This window comes from Aythya fuligula, chromosome 6 (assembly GCF_009819795.1).
Source record: "Aythya fuligula isolate bAytFul2 chromosome 6, bAytFul2.pri, whole genome shotgun sequence".
NCBI classification, from domain to species: Eukaryota; Metazoa; Chordata; class Aves; order Anseriformes; family Anatidae; genus Aythya; species Aythya fuligula.
In genome coordinates this window covers 25,025,217-25,040,942 of record NC_045564.1, presented here as the reverse complement: position 1 = coordinate 25,040,942, position 15,726 = coordinate 25,025,217, and the positions used below count along the sequence as shown (strand labels likewise).

At 38.7% G+C, this 15,726-nt stretch overlaps 1 protein-coding gene across 1 annotated transcript in view; it reads left to right on the top strand.

Annotated features, from left to right (window-relative positions):
• SLC49A4 (solute carrier family 49 member 4) overlaps positions 1–12,522 on the top strand; it is a 58,934-nt gene extending 46,412 nt beyond the window's left edge. Inside the window, exons 8-9 of the mRNA XM_032190135.1 lie at positions 6,734–6,916; positions 10,603–12,522. Of these exons, the coding sequence (XP_032046026.1) occupies positions 6,734–6,916; positions 10,603–10,718 (299 nt within the window). The 3' untranslated portion in view covers positions 10,719–12,522. The remainder of the gene's footprint in view (positions 1–6,733; positions 6,917–10,602) is intronic.
• Positions 12,523–15,726: the final 3,204 nt, after the last annotated feature.

The window sequence follows — 15,726 nt, the reverse complement described above, 5'->3', positions numbered from 1 at the left end:
TGCATTACCATAATATGCTTGGGTTTTCCTCCTGCCACAGTGAGACAAGTTTTCTTGCACTTGCTGACTTCCTAATATATCTGTAAAAGATTTTATGAAAGTGTATTTGGAGTCATGTATGAGCCATAACTCCCAGTGTGGGGGGGGGGGGGGAAAGCAAGGCAGTAATGATATAGTGCTGTCATAGCTACTGTATCATCTGTCTCAGACACCTCTCATCAGCTAATCACAGCTCTTAAAAACCCCAGGTTCTGAAATCAGTTTACATTTTAAGCAAGCTTGAATTTTCTTTTAAGAAATTTTAATTTTAATGTATATTATTTGCATTTTTCCAGCAAGTTTCAAAGGTAATTTTATATAGACATTGAGCATTAAAATAGTTTTCTCCATTGAATTCCCAATGCAGCTGCTGATCTGTTTCTCTGTGCCAAGTCCATTGTTAGTTTGCTTTGTACTGAACTTCATTATGTGAATTTATGTACAATGGGATGCTTTGACCCAAAATAATTGTGTAACGCATTGTAACGCCAGTTTCGGTATCTTGCCACTTTGTATAGCTGGTAGGATCTCTGGATACAAATGCTAGCATTTTCCAAAAATTGATATGCAGCACTAGTTGCTTGCAGCTCAGATTGAATGTTTTCAGCATAGCATATCGAGAATATTTATGAGCTAATATTCATGTGAGCACATTCAGCAGAATTTTGCTTTACAAAATCTTCAGTAGTGCTGCATGGCAGATACTGAGAATACTGTGGCAACTCCACGAGTTGATGACTATATTTAGGTTAAGCAGTTTAAACTTTTATTTTCAGGTTCACCAGATAGAACATTATAAACACATCTGTCTCCCCACCCTCATCTACAAAGCGCAGAGTCGAAAAAGAGGGATGCTAATTATTTAATACTGATTGTTTTATTCTTTGAGTTTAATTTCTGTACTATAAACAAGATGTGCTAAATAAGTATAAAGTGTGCTGCCTCAGAGGATAAAAATGGTGGCCTGAAAGCGTGGAGACTTTTTTTCTCTCCTAACTTTAGCGTTAACCTGTTTATGGCTGTGGACAAATTGTATTACTCCACTCCTGTTGTGCTCCAACTCATAAGACTGGAATAATGATCTTTGTCTTCCTAATGGCTTCTGTTTCTGTAAAACCACGATTAGTTTTGGTCTTCTTTGAGCACTCTTCTAAGGGTTTTAATTGAAAGCAATTAAAAAAAACAACAGACAACAGTGTTAGAGGTAGTGTACAAATTTGGGAAGAGTATTTCAGGGATGAATATCTGTAAATCTGGCCACTGTAAATACCCATCAAGAGGAAGCCTCAAATATTATGATTTCTAGTTATATTCTTCTCCCCTTTTTTCTTGGGGGATCACTTTGTGTGATTTTTTTTTTTTTTTTTTAAGTTCTCTAAAGTTAATACTCTGCTTTCAAAGCAAGTTCTACTTGTTTTTCCCTTGAAGTATATAGAACAAATCCAATTTGATCAGATTTTTGGTTACTTTTGTAACTATCTCATGAGATAAGAATTTGATCAGCACATGCTGGGATGGAAATTTATGCAATGAAACATATTGATGTTATAAATGCACAGTACAGGGACATCTTTCTTTTACTGTTTTTTTGTTCCTATAAGTGAATTATAGTAAAAATTGCTGTCGTACCTTGAGGCAGTCCCATTTCTCATGGAAAAAATTGAGGGGGACTTCTTCAGTGACTGTTCTTACCTTGGCCAGTAGCAAGAATTAAGTCATAGGGAAGTTTGTTTCCACTTTAGCAGACTTTAGGGAATTTGATAGGAACGGATTTTGAATTGTTTAGCTCAGTCATGGAGATACTGGAAGTCCACAAAGCATTCATCTGCAGAAGGCATTATCCTTTCATTGTGGCATTTGGGATGCTCTTATAATCAACAATAATAAAATGCTCTAGATCTCTGTAGGCTTCACTTTAAATTATATGCTGTGCCCACGAGAACATACTCAGTGGTATTTACTTCTCTGTTTGTTTATATGGAATTTGTACGAGTCCTGTCTCAGTTTGTCAGAGAACTATTAAGAAAAGTACAGTATTCAATTGTTTCTGGCAAAGGACTTTGGAAGCAGATGCTGTACCGCTTCCTTGCACTCGACACTGCTCTGGAGTATCTGCATTTCTCTAGGAAATTTATCTGCAAAATACTTCTGTAATGAAATAGTAATATTTCATAGTGTCTGTTAGAAATCAGCCAAGATGCATGTGCCAATGGGCTGATAAGAACCACTTAGATTAGTGGAAGTCCTTCCATTAATTTAATTTAGTTTCGGATTTGTCTTTGAAGTTATAGATTAGTGATGGTGTAATTTAAAAGGAAATTTGTAAACACATTGCAGGACATTCTGGGAAACTCTGGGAGCTGGTTTGAATGTCTGAGAGGGGCTTGAGACCCTGTCTGCTGTGTTGGAAGCTCATCTGAGAACAAACAAGCGTACCCTGTCATTTAAATCTCTTCCCTGTTCTAACTCCTAATTTGTTTGTTTGGTTTTGGTACAAAGCTCTTGTCACAGCAGGTAGCCTGAAGAAACCAGTCTGTTTTGGGATACAGGCATCTATTTGCCATCCTGGAGCTAAAGATCTGCAGCAGGTGGGAAGCCAGGATGGAACCTATTTTTTTTTCTCCTTTTAGTGCTAAGCTACTCTGGCAACATCAGCCCCAAATCAGCACCTTTACTTCTAATGGTAACATCCACAGTGATGTTATCAAGGCACATTTGGTTCCTTGCTTTCTTCCTGGCAAAGAGAAGGAAAATAGGCACTGGGGAAATAACATAAGCTGCATCACACCCCAAGCGGGAATATTACGTGGCTAAAAGGAGTTTGAGCCTCCTACCAGGGCAGCTCCAGGCCAGTTCTCTAAAGCAGCTGTGCTTTGGATGGGTGTTTTGCATTTCCTGCTCCTTTTGCAGTGGCCATTTGGTGAAATAGCTGCTTAATTCACATACAGATCTTTAAGATGTGACATCAGTCGAAGTAGTTTAAAGAAATCCAGCCCAGTTCACTTACTCATGGATGCCCACAGCTGTCACTGTCTATGGTGCACACCTTTCCACAAAGCTTCACAGACAGTTAATTCCTTTCCCTAAGAAAAAACAATCTTTTTCATATTAGCAGCATGACATACTTCCCCAGCACATGCTTCTACCCAAACACGTGCAAGCTAGTTGTCCTTGATAGGCTTTAGGACATAATATTATAATATTAATAATAATATAACATTAGCTTCTTGATAAATAATCTTTTTTTTTTTCTGGTTGTTCTTGTCAGCGCTTTCAAATCCTTATATTCATTTCCAATGGCTGTTGTTGAGATTGTCTTAATTGAAAAAACATTTACTGTAACTTCAGCAGCTGTTCTTCTACAGTACAAAATCGTGGTAATTGTGTTCGTTCGGTGCAAGGTCACTGTAACAGAAAGGAAATGGTCTCCGTTAATAGGTGGTATTCTCCCTGCGACAGTGTCTTGGTGCCCTTGAGGTGGGAATAAGGTGCGCTACTTAGTGTATGAAATAAATAGCCAAACTACTTTTGAACCCTTATTTATTTGACTTCTTCCTATAACTTATTTTTCTGAAACCAAATATCTTATCTTTGATTTTCTGTCTAGTTGACCTAGGATTTGTGACTTAATCACCATGTTAATGGAATAAGCTTATTTGTATAGCACTCAGAAGGACCCTGAATGATTTACAGAAACGCGGAATAAAAACACCTTCCCATCACTACAATATGTACCCATTAAGTGAGAACCCCTTAGGCTGTCATCTTTCACTTTTAGAGCTGCTTTTTGTGGTTTACCAGTTAAAAGATGCCATTTCCTTTAGGTCTTAAAACTTGGCAGCTACTGGATGCTGTATTCTACCTATAATTCTGCACTGACATTTCCTCTTACTGGTTTCCAAATGTGTGTGCATGTATACGCACAACTTGTTCTTTACTTATTATTATATTATTAATATATTTACCTATATTATCTGTGATCTCATTTGAGGCTTTGTAATTGGTACTCAGCTGGCAATTTTTAGTATGTGTGTGAGGCAGATAATATTTGGGGGAAAATAAAAGGAAATGCTAAAGCTGCATTGGTCCTGGGAGTGTGGAAGTGTGTGTTGTGTGCTGGTGGGTGTCCTTGTATGGCCAAAGGAGGCTGAAGTGACTAGGAAATGTAAGGATGCAGTTCCTAAAGTACAGTTACTGTGTTTGCTTGCTTACAGACTGGTCATCTTAACCATCTTAACACGCTTTAGTAAGCGATGAGCAATAATGTAGTAGGGCTAGTATATGATAGACTATCAAGTTGGTTAGGGAGGCTGCTATTTGTCTTGTGGAAACTTTTGTACCTGCTGTACTGGATAAACCATGAGGTCTTGATGATTTGCTGTTAGTCTTAGATGCATATTGCTGTCTTCAGCTTGAGCAGAACTGAGTTTCTGAAAACTGTATGTCTAGAAATCTCTGCACACAGTCCCCGTGTCCCGGCTGTTGCGGTTTATGGAGGTTTCAGTCGTGACGCAGGGGTTTTGCCTCCACTGCAATGTGTAAGGAGTTCCACTTTTTCTGGTGCTCATTCTCTGTAAGCAGCTTCATTACTATTTCCACCGTTTTCCAGTGTTTGAGGTTTCTAATACAGAATTCTGCATTTACCTATGGCTATCTTTAATTGAGGGTAATGAGGGGCAGATGTTTGTTTGCCTTCAGAGGTTCTTGCATTTCATTTATGTGTTGGTTTCTCAAGCCAACACAGACTTCACATAGCTAAATGCAGTGTTCATATTTGCTGGGTACATCTGAAAGCAGTTACAGCAAGTTAGAGCAATGTGCTGTGTTTGAGGTAAGCAGGGGTTCAAAGAGAAGTTTATGAAATTTTAAATACTGAGGACTTCCAGCAAAAATCGAAGGAACTTGTGGCTAGAAAATCAGTTATTCAGTTTAACCTAGAAAAGCCCATCAGGAAGAACTTCCTCATAAAGTTGGCTGTGTTTTTTGTTGTTTTTTTCTTTAACATTTTTTTTCTTTGCTCTCTGCAAACTGTTGGAACATACCTTGCATTAATATATTTGACTTTTAACTCCGCAGTTAAAAAAAAAAAAAAAGAAAAAGGAAAGAATTCAAAAAGTAAAAAGTTACCTTGGCTCTTTCCTTTTTTATTTTAAACAACTCAAAGCATTCTGGTATGTTTTGGGGAGGGGAAGGGAATGGAAGAAGAGCAGGCAGCAGTCCCTCTTGAAGTTATGCCATATATATCAGCTTTCTGTCTGAGTCTTCTGCCCTTGTTTTCTTGTCCAGTCAAATCCTCTGTCTCTGTGCCTTGGAAGGAAACCACATCAAATGACAGATCTGATAGATAGCCCTTTCTGCTGTATCTTTTAATGCTTTTGTCTCTTTCCCATAATTCATGTTTTAACAAATGATTTTTTTTTTTTAATTTTAAGCTTCTTTCAAGTTTCCTGCTTCCTAATAATTTCTCAATTAAAAGGCTTAGCAGTGCTTAACAGAAGATGAAGCAGAACTTTTTCAGTTCTCCCCTTCATAAGACAGAAGAAAGCAAATAAAACTGAAAAAACAATTTCTTTTTTATATGAACATGTATGTCCTTATGACAAAAATTGTCTAAGAATTTTGCATCACGATGTAGTGAGATGTTATAAATACTTTTCCTGTGACTTAACGCTTTTGCTTCTGAAAAAACAATTTCTTTCTTGTCACTTTGATAGAAACTTCAGAAATTCTTCCAGACTTGTCCGCACTCCAAGCCTTTCAATTGCTTCTTTATGTTTTGTTTTCTTGACTGGTAACCTCAGATTATAGAGGCTGCAGGTCAGGAAGTCGTCTTCTTCCCAAGACAGCACTTAGAAATGTAAATAAGTCTGCGCTAAAAAGTACTAAATTCTTTTGAGGTTTTCTTTCTTTTTCAGCAATAGATCTAATAGTAGATAATGCAGGCATATTAAGACTCTTAAGATGTTAGGCACTGTGAAGTATTTGGCAGTGTCAGAAATCATAGAGCAAAATATCTAAGGGCACTGAAGAAACCCTTGTAATCTTCTATTATTTGTTCAAGAAAAATGTTACACGCTGGTGGAAAAATTTGCATTATCAAACGTGTCCCATTCCTTCCAGGCACTGGGTGCCCTTCATTTCCTATTGAAGCCAAAAGAGATTCAACATGTTGCCTCTCAGGCCACGATGAATACTAATGTCTTGATATCTGGTAGATCATTAGTATTTATTTGTAAAATGGAAGCAAAATTAGTTCTGACCTTTAGAGCTAAGCCAAAAGGTTAATCCACGTCCATTTCCAATTCAAAGCATTAATTGCTCCCCTCTCTAATTGTGTATAGGACAACAGTTACTGTTTGTTTCAGAGAGAAATCAAACTGTAGCTGACGGTTTGCATTCATAATACTGTTCTGTTTGCTTCTACAATTGAATTCCACATCACAGAATTTGTCTTCGCAGGTTCAGCTTAAAAAAAATAAATTAAAAAAAAATCTGTTATTCTGATGTATTTATTTTAAATCAATGCTTCCTTTCTGCCTGAAACTAGTGGTATGTTAATTACTTTCTGATAAACAGAGGATACAAATAAGTTTATGCATTTTTCAGTTGATCAAATATTAGTGTTCGTGGGAGCTCCGAATATGGGCAAATAATGCCAGTGTGAAATTAACAGCTGTTTGTGTTTCTCTTACAGCTACACTGTACACATCCTGCATTTTGTTGGGTATATTTCTCAACAGCAGCGTACCAATATTCTTCGAGCTCTTCGTGGAAACGGTCTACCCCGTTCCAGAAGGAATTACCTGTGGAGTTGTCACCTTTCTGAGTAATGTGTTTATGGGAGTGCTCTTGTTTTTCCTCACATTTTACCACACAGGTAAGAAATACTAACAGGAAAGAAATACAAGCTACTTCGATAATATAATTCTTCATGAACACGTAGCCTTGTCAATAAGGGGAGGATTTGCACATACGATTTCTGTTAATAACCAAATGCACTAATCCCCTTTGTAAAGAGTAACTTTGTTCTACAGGCTTTCTAATTAAAAAGAAAAAAAGCTTTCATGCAAGATATATGTAGTCATGTACCACTTAGAATTTATTGTAGCCAGAAACCATCAAGATACACAATCATCATATTTTTATAACTATTTAGAATTTTATAAATTTTAGAGAAATATAGATAAATATCTATTTTAAAATATTATGAAAGCTTATTATTAATGGACAATATGGCCATTAGTATTGTTTTTATCTGTGCATGTTCAAAACCAAAACACAGCTAATCCAATGTCATGCTTTAGGGTATAAATGTGTGGCCCAGGAGGGTCAGAGAAGAAATGCCCCACTTGTGGTCAGCTCTGTTCAGTAGGTCGGGCATATCATTAGGTACAAGAAAGATGCTCTCTTTTGACCACTGCTCGAAGACAAAATATTCCTTTAGGTAATCCAGTGGCCCAGTGAGGCAGAAAAGAGTGAGTATTGGTTGATATTTGCATCAGCTTCTTCAGACTGTCTCATCTCTAGAGTATTATTAGCTTCCTCAGAACTCATACTTGGAACTTGCTATTTAAGAGGAGGCTGAGGGGAGACCTCATCACTCTCTATAACCACCTGACAGGAGGTTGCAGAGAGAAGGCTGTTGGTCTCTTCTCAGGTGACAAGTGATAGGCCTCAATCTGCACCAGGGGAGGTTTAGGTTGTGTGTCAGGAAGAATTTCTTCTCAGAGGATGGTTAGGTGTTGGGACAGGCTGCTGAGGGAGGTGGTGGAGTTGCTGTTTGTGGAGGTGTTTAAGAGATGCGTGGGCATGGTGCTTAGGGACATGGGATAGCAGTGGACTTGTAGTGCTAGGTGCATGGTTGGACTTCATTACCTTATAGGTCTTTTCCATCCTGCATGATTCTGGGCATGGTTCTGTGATTCCAAGCTGCAAAACAAGAAGCAGTCTTTCTTTAAAGTGGAAGTGGTCCTTATTAGCAGTTTTTGAAGATGTAGATTTTTGGTTTATATTTTGTTGTCATGGTAAATGTTTGTTTCACGGCAGAAGATCTGCAAAACAGTGTTTTATTTCTTTGCTCTGGAAGGATTAAAAATTGAAAACTTCTATATCAAAGCATTTAGCACTTAAGATGGTTTGGTTTATAACCCAGAGGACACCGACAAATTTCGGAATGAATTATGCTTGAAATTATGAAGGTTACAGTGTGGGGCAACTTTTCAAAGTGGTGTGTGCATCGTTCTGTCAAGGAACTGTAAGCAGGTTAACAAGAACATTCTTAGTTATGTTCTGTGAACACAAAAGAGAGAGAATGGGTTTTTGTTTGTTGTTCTTTTTTTCAAGGTTCCATCAAAATACATTGTTGTGAGAAAAAACAAACAACAAAAAACTGAATTTATCCAGACCAGCCTCTGGTGGTTTGATGTTTAGTCCTGACTTTTTAAAAAATGTTTCTCTGCTTAATATTAATTTGTGTGAACTCCTTTCCTATATACTGTTATTTCCAACATTTCTGCCTGAGCTGAAAAGATTATATAGAATACTCCGAGGATATTTTCATCATTTTTCAGTCCAGTGTTCTGAACTGCTTAATACAATGCATCTTACTGTTTTCATAGTCTTAACTTCCCTCTGACTAAAAAATTATGGTAAAGTGAATTTATTCCCTAATACATAGGGTATTTGGGGCCTTTTTTTTCCTCAAGTAAAGCTTTCCCCAGCACGTATCAGTAAATACAGGTAAGGGTAAACCTGAAATTAGTATACCCATACACTTGGAATCTTTTCCCTATTTCTGCAAAGGAGGAGGAACATCTGTTTATGCTCGGGATGATCCATTCTCAGTGATGAAGTAACAGAAATGATCAAAACTACAAATGTTATGTGGTCGCTAGAGGCGATCAATGCCAGTGGATGCTATTGCTCCTTTGATAAAAGAAAAATCCTTTAGAATTTAGATAACGATCTTAAATACTTGTCTTCCCTCTGATTAAAATACATCTTCTAATGGCATCTAAGAAGTTGTAGTAAATCAGAACTCAGTCAAGTTTATCTTGTTCCCTCGCTCTTGCTTTTTAAGCCAAACAATCTTTCAGTAGTTTTAATTCTATTTCTCCTTCTCATACTTTGATATTGCAACGGCTGCAAAAGAACCAAGCCCTGGAAACTTTAGAGTGCGTTGAAGATTTTGGTCCAGCTGACCCTGTTAAGAAGGGGAAATGAAAACCTTTCAGAAACCTCAGCATATTTTCTATTGCTGTGTTTTGAGATGAAAAGCCTCAGTCTCTGGATGTGGCTTCCTACAGGGAGTTCCAAATAAAAACCAAAACCAAATCACCCTTTAGCTTTGTGTGATCAATATGTTAGCATGAATCTCCAAATTCTGGGCCACAAAACATGTAAAGGGTTCAAAAGGAAAATGTAATCTTTTAGGATATATGGGTTAAAATATGTTTAGTCCAATTAAGGGTATCACTTCATATAGAAAATAGCAAAGTATTTGCACATGAACAATGTAGTCTTCTCCAAGCCTAGGAAAAAATCAACGTTTTATTAACAAGATTACTGCCTAACCAAATCTGTAAGCTTTTAGGGAGAGGGTGTTGCCGAAGGCTGCTGGTTTTGGGGGGTTGGTTTCTCAGGTTTTCTGACTCTTATCCTTTGCATTGTGTAGTATAAATTTTGCTTTCTCTATTAGCGATATAAATTTTAGATTTCTGAAAGTAATGGTGCTGGGGTCTTAATTATGATTTATCCAGACCATGAGGGTTATTTTACATAAACATGAGACATGTTTATGTAAAATAAAAAAAACAATAATAATAAAAGAACAATAAGAACATACATTTTTAAATGAAACAAAACAGTTTCCAGTAAAAGTAATGCTTCATTAAATTAACAGAATTAAAAGGAAAAAAAAAAAAAGGTTGTGGTGCACTTGTTTTTGAATAAAACTGCTTAATTTGTAGTCAAATATCAGAATATAGGATTTCTTGAACGTGGAACATATACTTTTAAAAGCAGTGCGTTTTGTCTAACAGCTAAAAAGAGTCTTCTGAGGAGCTGTTCATGCAACTAGTTTTAAATTGCATTGATTGCACTGCTCACAAGGTTTGTCAGAGGAATTAGTTTTCCCTCCTCAGACCATGTAGCAGGTTTGATTCAAAATCAAACCCTGCTGCTTCTTATGCTTTTAATTTGTTTTAGTTTTCAATCCATAGAAATCAAAGAACTAATGAGTAGAGTGTTCAGAAGTGGTTTATTCTCCATTAGCAAGGATAGATTTTTTCCCCCCCCATTCTCCATTGACAGGTTGAATAAGAAGCATTAACATTAGCTGGAGGCATTGGTTTTATATATATATAGAAGTCGTTTGTGGAGGAGTCTCATGGACCATGTTAACCATCTATTGATTGCAGAGCTGGCAAGTTTTTGTTGAGAAGACAGCAACTTCCTTCAAACCCACCAGCCGTGTTTCTGGCTTGAAGTATTACAAGTTTAGGTAGCTTGAAACACAGAGCATGTTGGATAACTCTGAGATCGAGTCTGTCTTCTGCTTTACAGAGTTTTCCTGGTTCAACTGGTGCCTCCCGGGATCATGTCTGCTCAGCCTGCTCCTCATCCTGTGCTTCCGAGAATCCTACGACAGACTCTACCTCGACGTCGTTGTCTCTGTCTGATAGTGCAGGACTGCTGACTGGTTGGAAGAGACTGAAAGTTGATTTTGCAGTCTGCACATCTTTCTGGATTTGCACAGCTGACCAGAGGAAAAACAAAGAAATTACAAGACTTAATTATGGCTTTATTAGAGAGGGTGAGGGACATGTTGTTTCTTATGTTCAAGATACCCTTGATTTGCATTAATTACAGGCAGATAAACATGGAACTTGAGTGATGATAAAGATGCCTGAAATGCACAAAGAGAATATATCTGATGTACAGGTACCAGTGTCAGAACTGGAGTTCTCTATTTAAAAGGCTGTTCATGTAGCAGTGAGATGTATGAGTCTGTGTGTGCATGTGTGTGTGCCAACTCAAGGTTGTACACACCGGGGTACCAGTCACCTTCAAGTCTTCTATCAGAATAGGTATAGTGAATAATCTCTACAAAAGGAAAGAAAAAAAAAAAAACAAACTTTTTATAAATCTCTTTTAAATTGCTAGTCACTTCTATAACAAATGTCCATTAAACAGTTAAGCTAAAATAATTTGGTGCTGTACACTACATTTACATTCGAATAAAGTGATTTCTGATATAAGACACTGGTACCAGGGTTTTTAGCCATACTAAAATCCCAGTCAATCCTTGCGATGTTGTTAGAGGTGTTTGTTTATCACCCTAGAGCACATGGATGCAGAACGGTAGCCGTAGGTGCCACTGAAACGTAGCTGCAACTGCAACCAGCAGTTGCCTCTGAAATGCTGCCACAGCTCTGTATGTCCTCAATGCATTAGCATCTGTGGTATCTCAGAAGTTTACTGTAGAGTCACTCTTGGTATTTGTTGCTCTCCTAAAGGCTACTGCTGTCTCACCTTTCCATCCCCCGTCTCCAATACTGCCTTTTGTTTTCTATTTACTGTGAAAACCTGTGTTCATGCCGATAAATACTGTTGGTGTGGATGTTCAAGTCCTGGTCATTGTCTTCTGATACCCTAAGGTGTGCATGGTTTTTAGGATTAGTTTACAATTGAGGGTGCCTAAGCAATACTGTTTCTTAACCCTTTAAAAATCACTTTAACTCTTTTAAAAATCACAGTTTCCTAAAAAAATGTTTATAGTTTGATGGGGTGCCCTGATGGCGAAATGACAATGAGTTTGACAATGAAAAACAACTCATGAGTTTTGGCATAATACGGGAAATATAATGCCAGCTCTTTTTATCAGTAGTAATTTGTGGTCGTTCTGGCCCTTACTTGAACATAAATATTGAAGACACTTTGAATAGGTTTTTAACTCAATTTTAAACCTGCTGATAATTTCTTAATTATCTGCTTAGATTTCAGTTCAGCATCATTTACAGTATTCCCCATGTGTGTGTTCTATGCTTTGTGTTGTGTGTGTGTGTGTGCGTGCATATTTATATCTATGTATACACAAATAAAGCTTATATATATCTAATATATATATAAGTTATATAAGGGTATGTGTTTACATAGGTTTATTTTAAATAATTATGTCTCTGGATGGTGGTGGTATGCCACTGTTTGTAACTAAACCAGTCACTGCCGTGAACAAAAATGCATACGTCGGCTGTCTGTGACATGGTTTATTTTTTTTCCTGGGGTGAATGATTTCCTACCGTAGCTATTTTATAATATGGAGCGAGTGCACATGTTAGAGGAGGTTGGTGTGCAGAGTTCTTCGTCGACATAAGTTTGAATCAAACGCCCTTTGCTCCTACGTGGGGCTCTCCTCTGCCACTCTTGAGTGATACAGACACTGTAAACTCACTCAAATAAAACCTGATCTGAGTGCTACCTTTCCGACATGTATCCATTCATTGTCTTCTCATTTTTCAGACAGAACATGCCACTAATACCTTCAGCTCAGGAGTGTATTTGTGCAGCAAAATAAAGCAGATGCCACAAAACAGCTTGCTTTTATGTTTTCAGATGTATTTACTGTAGTAAGTAGCAGAAGATTGACTTAGCTCATTGCCTTTATCAGTGACTAAATGATCTTTTTTCTTCCCCCCTCAAAACAGGCTCTTTGTAGACAATGGAGCTAACCTCCATAGAGATAACTTAATCGATCTAACTATCACATTCAGAACCACCGGCATCATCCTTTCATCGTCTTTCAGATGGATGGTATTAACTGTCCAACTCCTTTTTACTATGTTTTAGTGCCTGGAATAGTTTCAGTATCCAGTAGCGGTTGCTACCTATTGTTTTCTGAAAAACTAGGATTGCTTGCCAAGAATTTGATTGCACTTGCATTGTCATGGCAGAATTGCAAGCTCGGATGGCTCTTCAGAGCTCTACTTCTGCAATTTAGTGGAGCTATATTAGGATTAAAATTGCACAGTTCAGGCACTGTCCCGAGTGACAGAGATTTCTAATCCTTTCACTGTCCAGAGTATTTTAAGGTGGAGGAGCACCTGAGGTAGCGTTCAGACGATAACCTATCCTTCCTCTGTTTCAGAAAGCAGTGAACAATTCAAAATATTTGTCAGTGCTGCCAAATCTAGACACTTTGTACCGTCAGGGGAGAAGACTGAACATCTTGTTTTAAGCCTTGTTGAGTGTTTTCCTGATTTGCTGTGAATTGCTCGCTGCTCTCCTGAACCTTAGATGCTTTCGATAGAAGTTTCTGTGTCTGTCTTGGGCACTGTAATGTGTGGTCTTAATTACAGCCCTCAGCACCTCCACCTCTGCATTGAAACAGAAATGTTTTCCAGGGCCGAGCAGTACAACAGGATGCTGCTGGAGGGAGACCCGTGCCATGATTGCAGGCACCAGTCTGCAGTCCAGCCTCAACCAGAATTCCCAGCAAAACTGATGGAAATCTGAGTGAAAACCGAAGGTTTGCTCCCAAATTACTTGAAGTTGCTGAGGACACTGCTGCGTTCCGGGCACACAATCTTTAGGTCTTTATTAGATTCCCAAGTCTGGCTTGGGACAGGACACAGGGATTGCAAATGTACTTGCTGAGATCTCTTATAACTTATCCTCATTTGCGATCATCAGCATCCTCCTCCTCTGGAGGAGCAGTACATTTCATGTTAGTAACCCAAATGAAGCTTTGGGAATATTTCTTGGATAAGGGTTATCAGATAGGTACATCCTTGTTGGGATCTGCCGTGGGTAAATGGTATCAATTAGTGATAGTTCTAGAGAGAACTTGTGAATGGGTAACAGCAGGATTTATTTGGGTTTTCCTCTAAATGAGATGTTGTCTAGCACTGTCACAGAATAGCTGAAATCGGCTGCTGCTTCACCTCTGACTTGCAAACAGAGGAAGGTGCTCTGAGAAGTTATAATTTTTATTTCTCTTCATGGCCCTTAAGTTCATGGCCCAGGAGAGCAATTCTTTCCTGCAGTGCAGAACCCCTTGAACTACAAATAATTGTGCTATGTTTTATACTGAAAATGCTAGGGAGGATGCACTGTAGTCGGTCCCCTCTCTTTAATAGACCTTCAGTTCAAGTAGTTACACTCTGGGCTGCCTCTCAGATTTCTGCTTGGCTCACTAATAACTCCAAATTCATCTTCCAGTTCTGCTGGCTTTTCTTGCTAGCTCTGGAGCTGCGCTAGCCTTCATGCTGCTAATGAGGAAGCTCAGGTTTAGAAGTTGGCTCTACTTAAGGCACTATTTACTGTCTCTTCCCTGTTTTTACCCCTTAAGTTCCTTTTGATTGCTTTGCTTTGCCGAGTGGCCTTCTGTTCCCCGTGTTGGTGGCAGTGTAGGTACTGTGGCAAAAAGCTCCCAGGTTTCCAAATCGGTTTTAGAGGGAGGGGTCCCGTCTATTTAATATGTTTAAAAATAGTGATTTTCAGAAAATCATGCAAGCTGGAGGAAGGTACAGACCCGAAGGTTTTTACATGTGTGTGAGCAGTCTGTTGCAAAGGAGCTACTCACATGCCTGAACCTCACAGACTTAGCTCCTTCACCTAGACAGGCCCAACTGATACAGGCCATGCTTGCTGTGGCTGCAGGTTCGCAGCATTGCTGAGGTGTTCAAATCACCTGATAGATCTGAAATGCGTAGGAACAAGATGTCTTTCATCTTCAAGTGGCTTAGAAAATCCTGGGCAGCATCTGTGTTTGCAGCTGTAGCTCTGGGGGGACAGGCTGACAGACTGAGTAAGGGAGGGAGGGGTTTCTGGAGGGCATTTCAACACTGAAATCCTGTGGTGAGTTATCAAATCCATAGAAAACTTGAAGTTTCGTGGTGATGGACATGTTAATGTATGGTCTATTCTTGCACTAATATAATTAAACTGTCTTGATTGACATTTGTATATTGGGTGTTACTGGAAAGGGAAGTGCTGTTAAATGTGGGGGCTCACGGAAATATGAATGGGGATTATACAGTTTGCACAGAAAATTTAGCTGTCCTGTAATGCTCTGACAGCAGATTTTTAATCGTTAATCCTCATTTCTTATGTTAGGTCACTTTCAAATGTTAATTAGTGTCTGTGACAAAGGCATTCCAGGTGGGACTTTTTAGTTCCATTAGACTTATTTTTTTTCCCAAGATTACAATTATGGATTATGGTAATAATTTGGCAAGACAACTGCTACACATGTAGGTAGTGTTCGGTATTGATTTCGTGTCTGGTGTCACTGCTCCCAGTGCTGCCGAAGCACCAGGCTGTGGGGGGCATGGTGTAGGTGTGGGTGTGAGAAGGCGCCCTGCAAAAATGATCGAGTTCCTCTTCCAGCATCTTCCTTGGGCTCCCAGGAAGGGAACACACCTCTGAGAGGCACACAGACACCTGTGTTTGCAGGGGAGCTTTTGTACAATCACAGGCTTCATGCATTTCCCTGCAACTGTTACCACTACCGTGTTGGTTGTAGGTGGCATTGGAGAATCTGCTTCCCAGCACCAAGGAGTCACTTTGGAGCATGGAGTTTCAGTAGAGCAGGCAGCAGGCGCAGTAAAACTCAGCTGATGTCAATCTGCTTATAATTCTTACAGTTTGTGTTTCGAGGCAGATGAAACCAATAAATAGAGGAGGAAA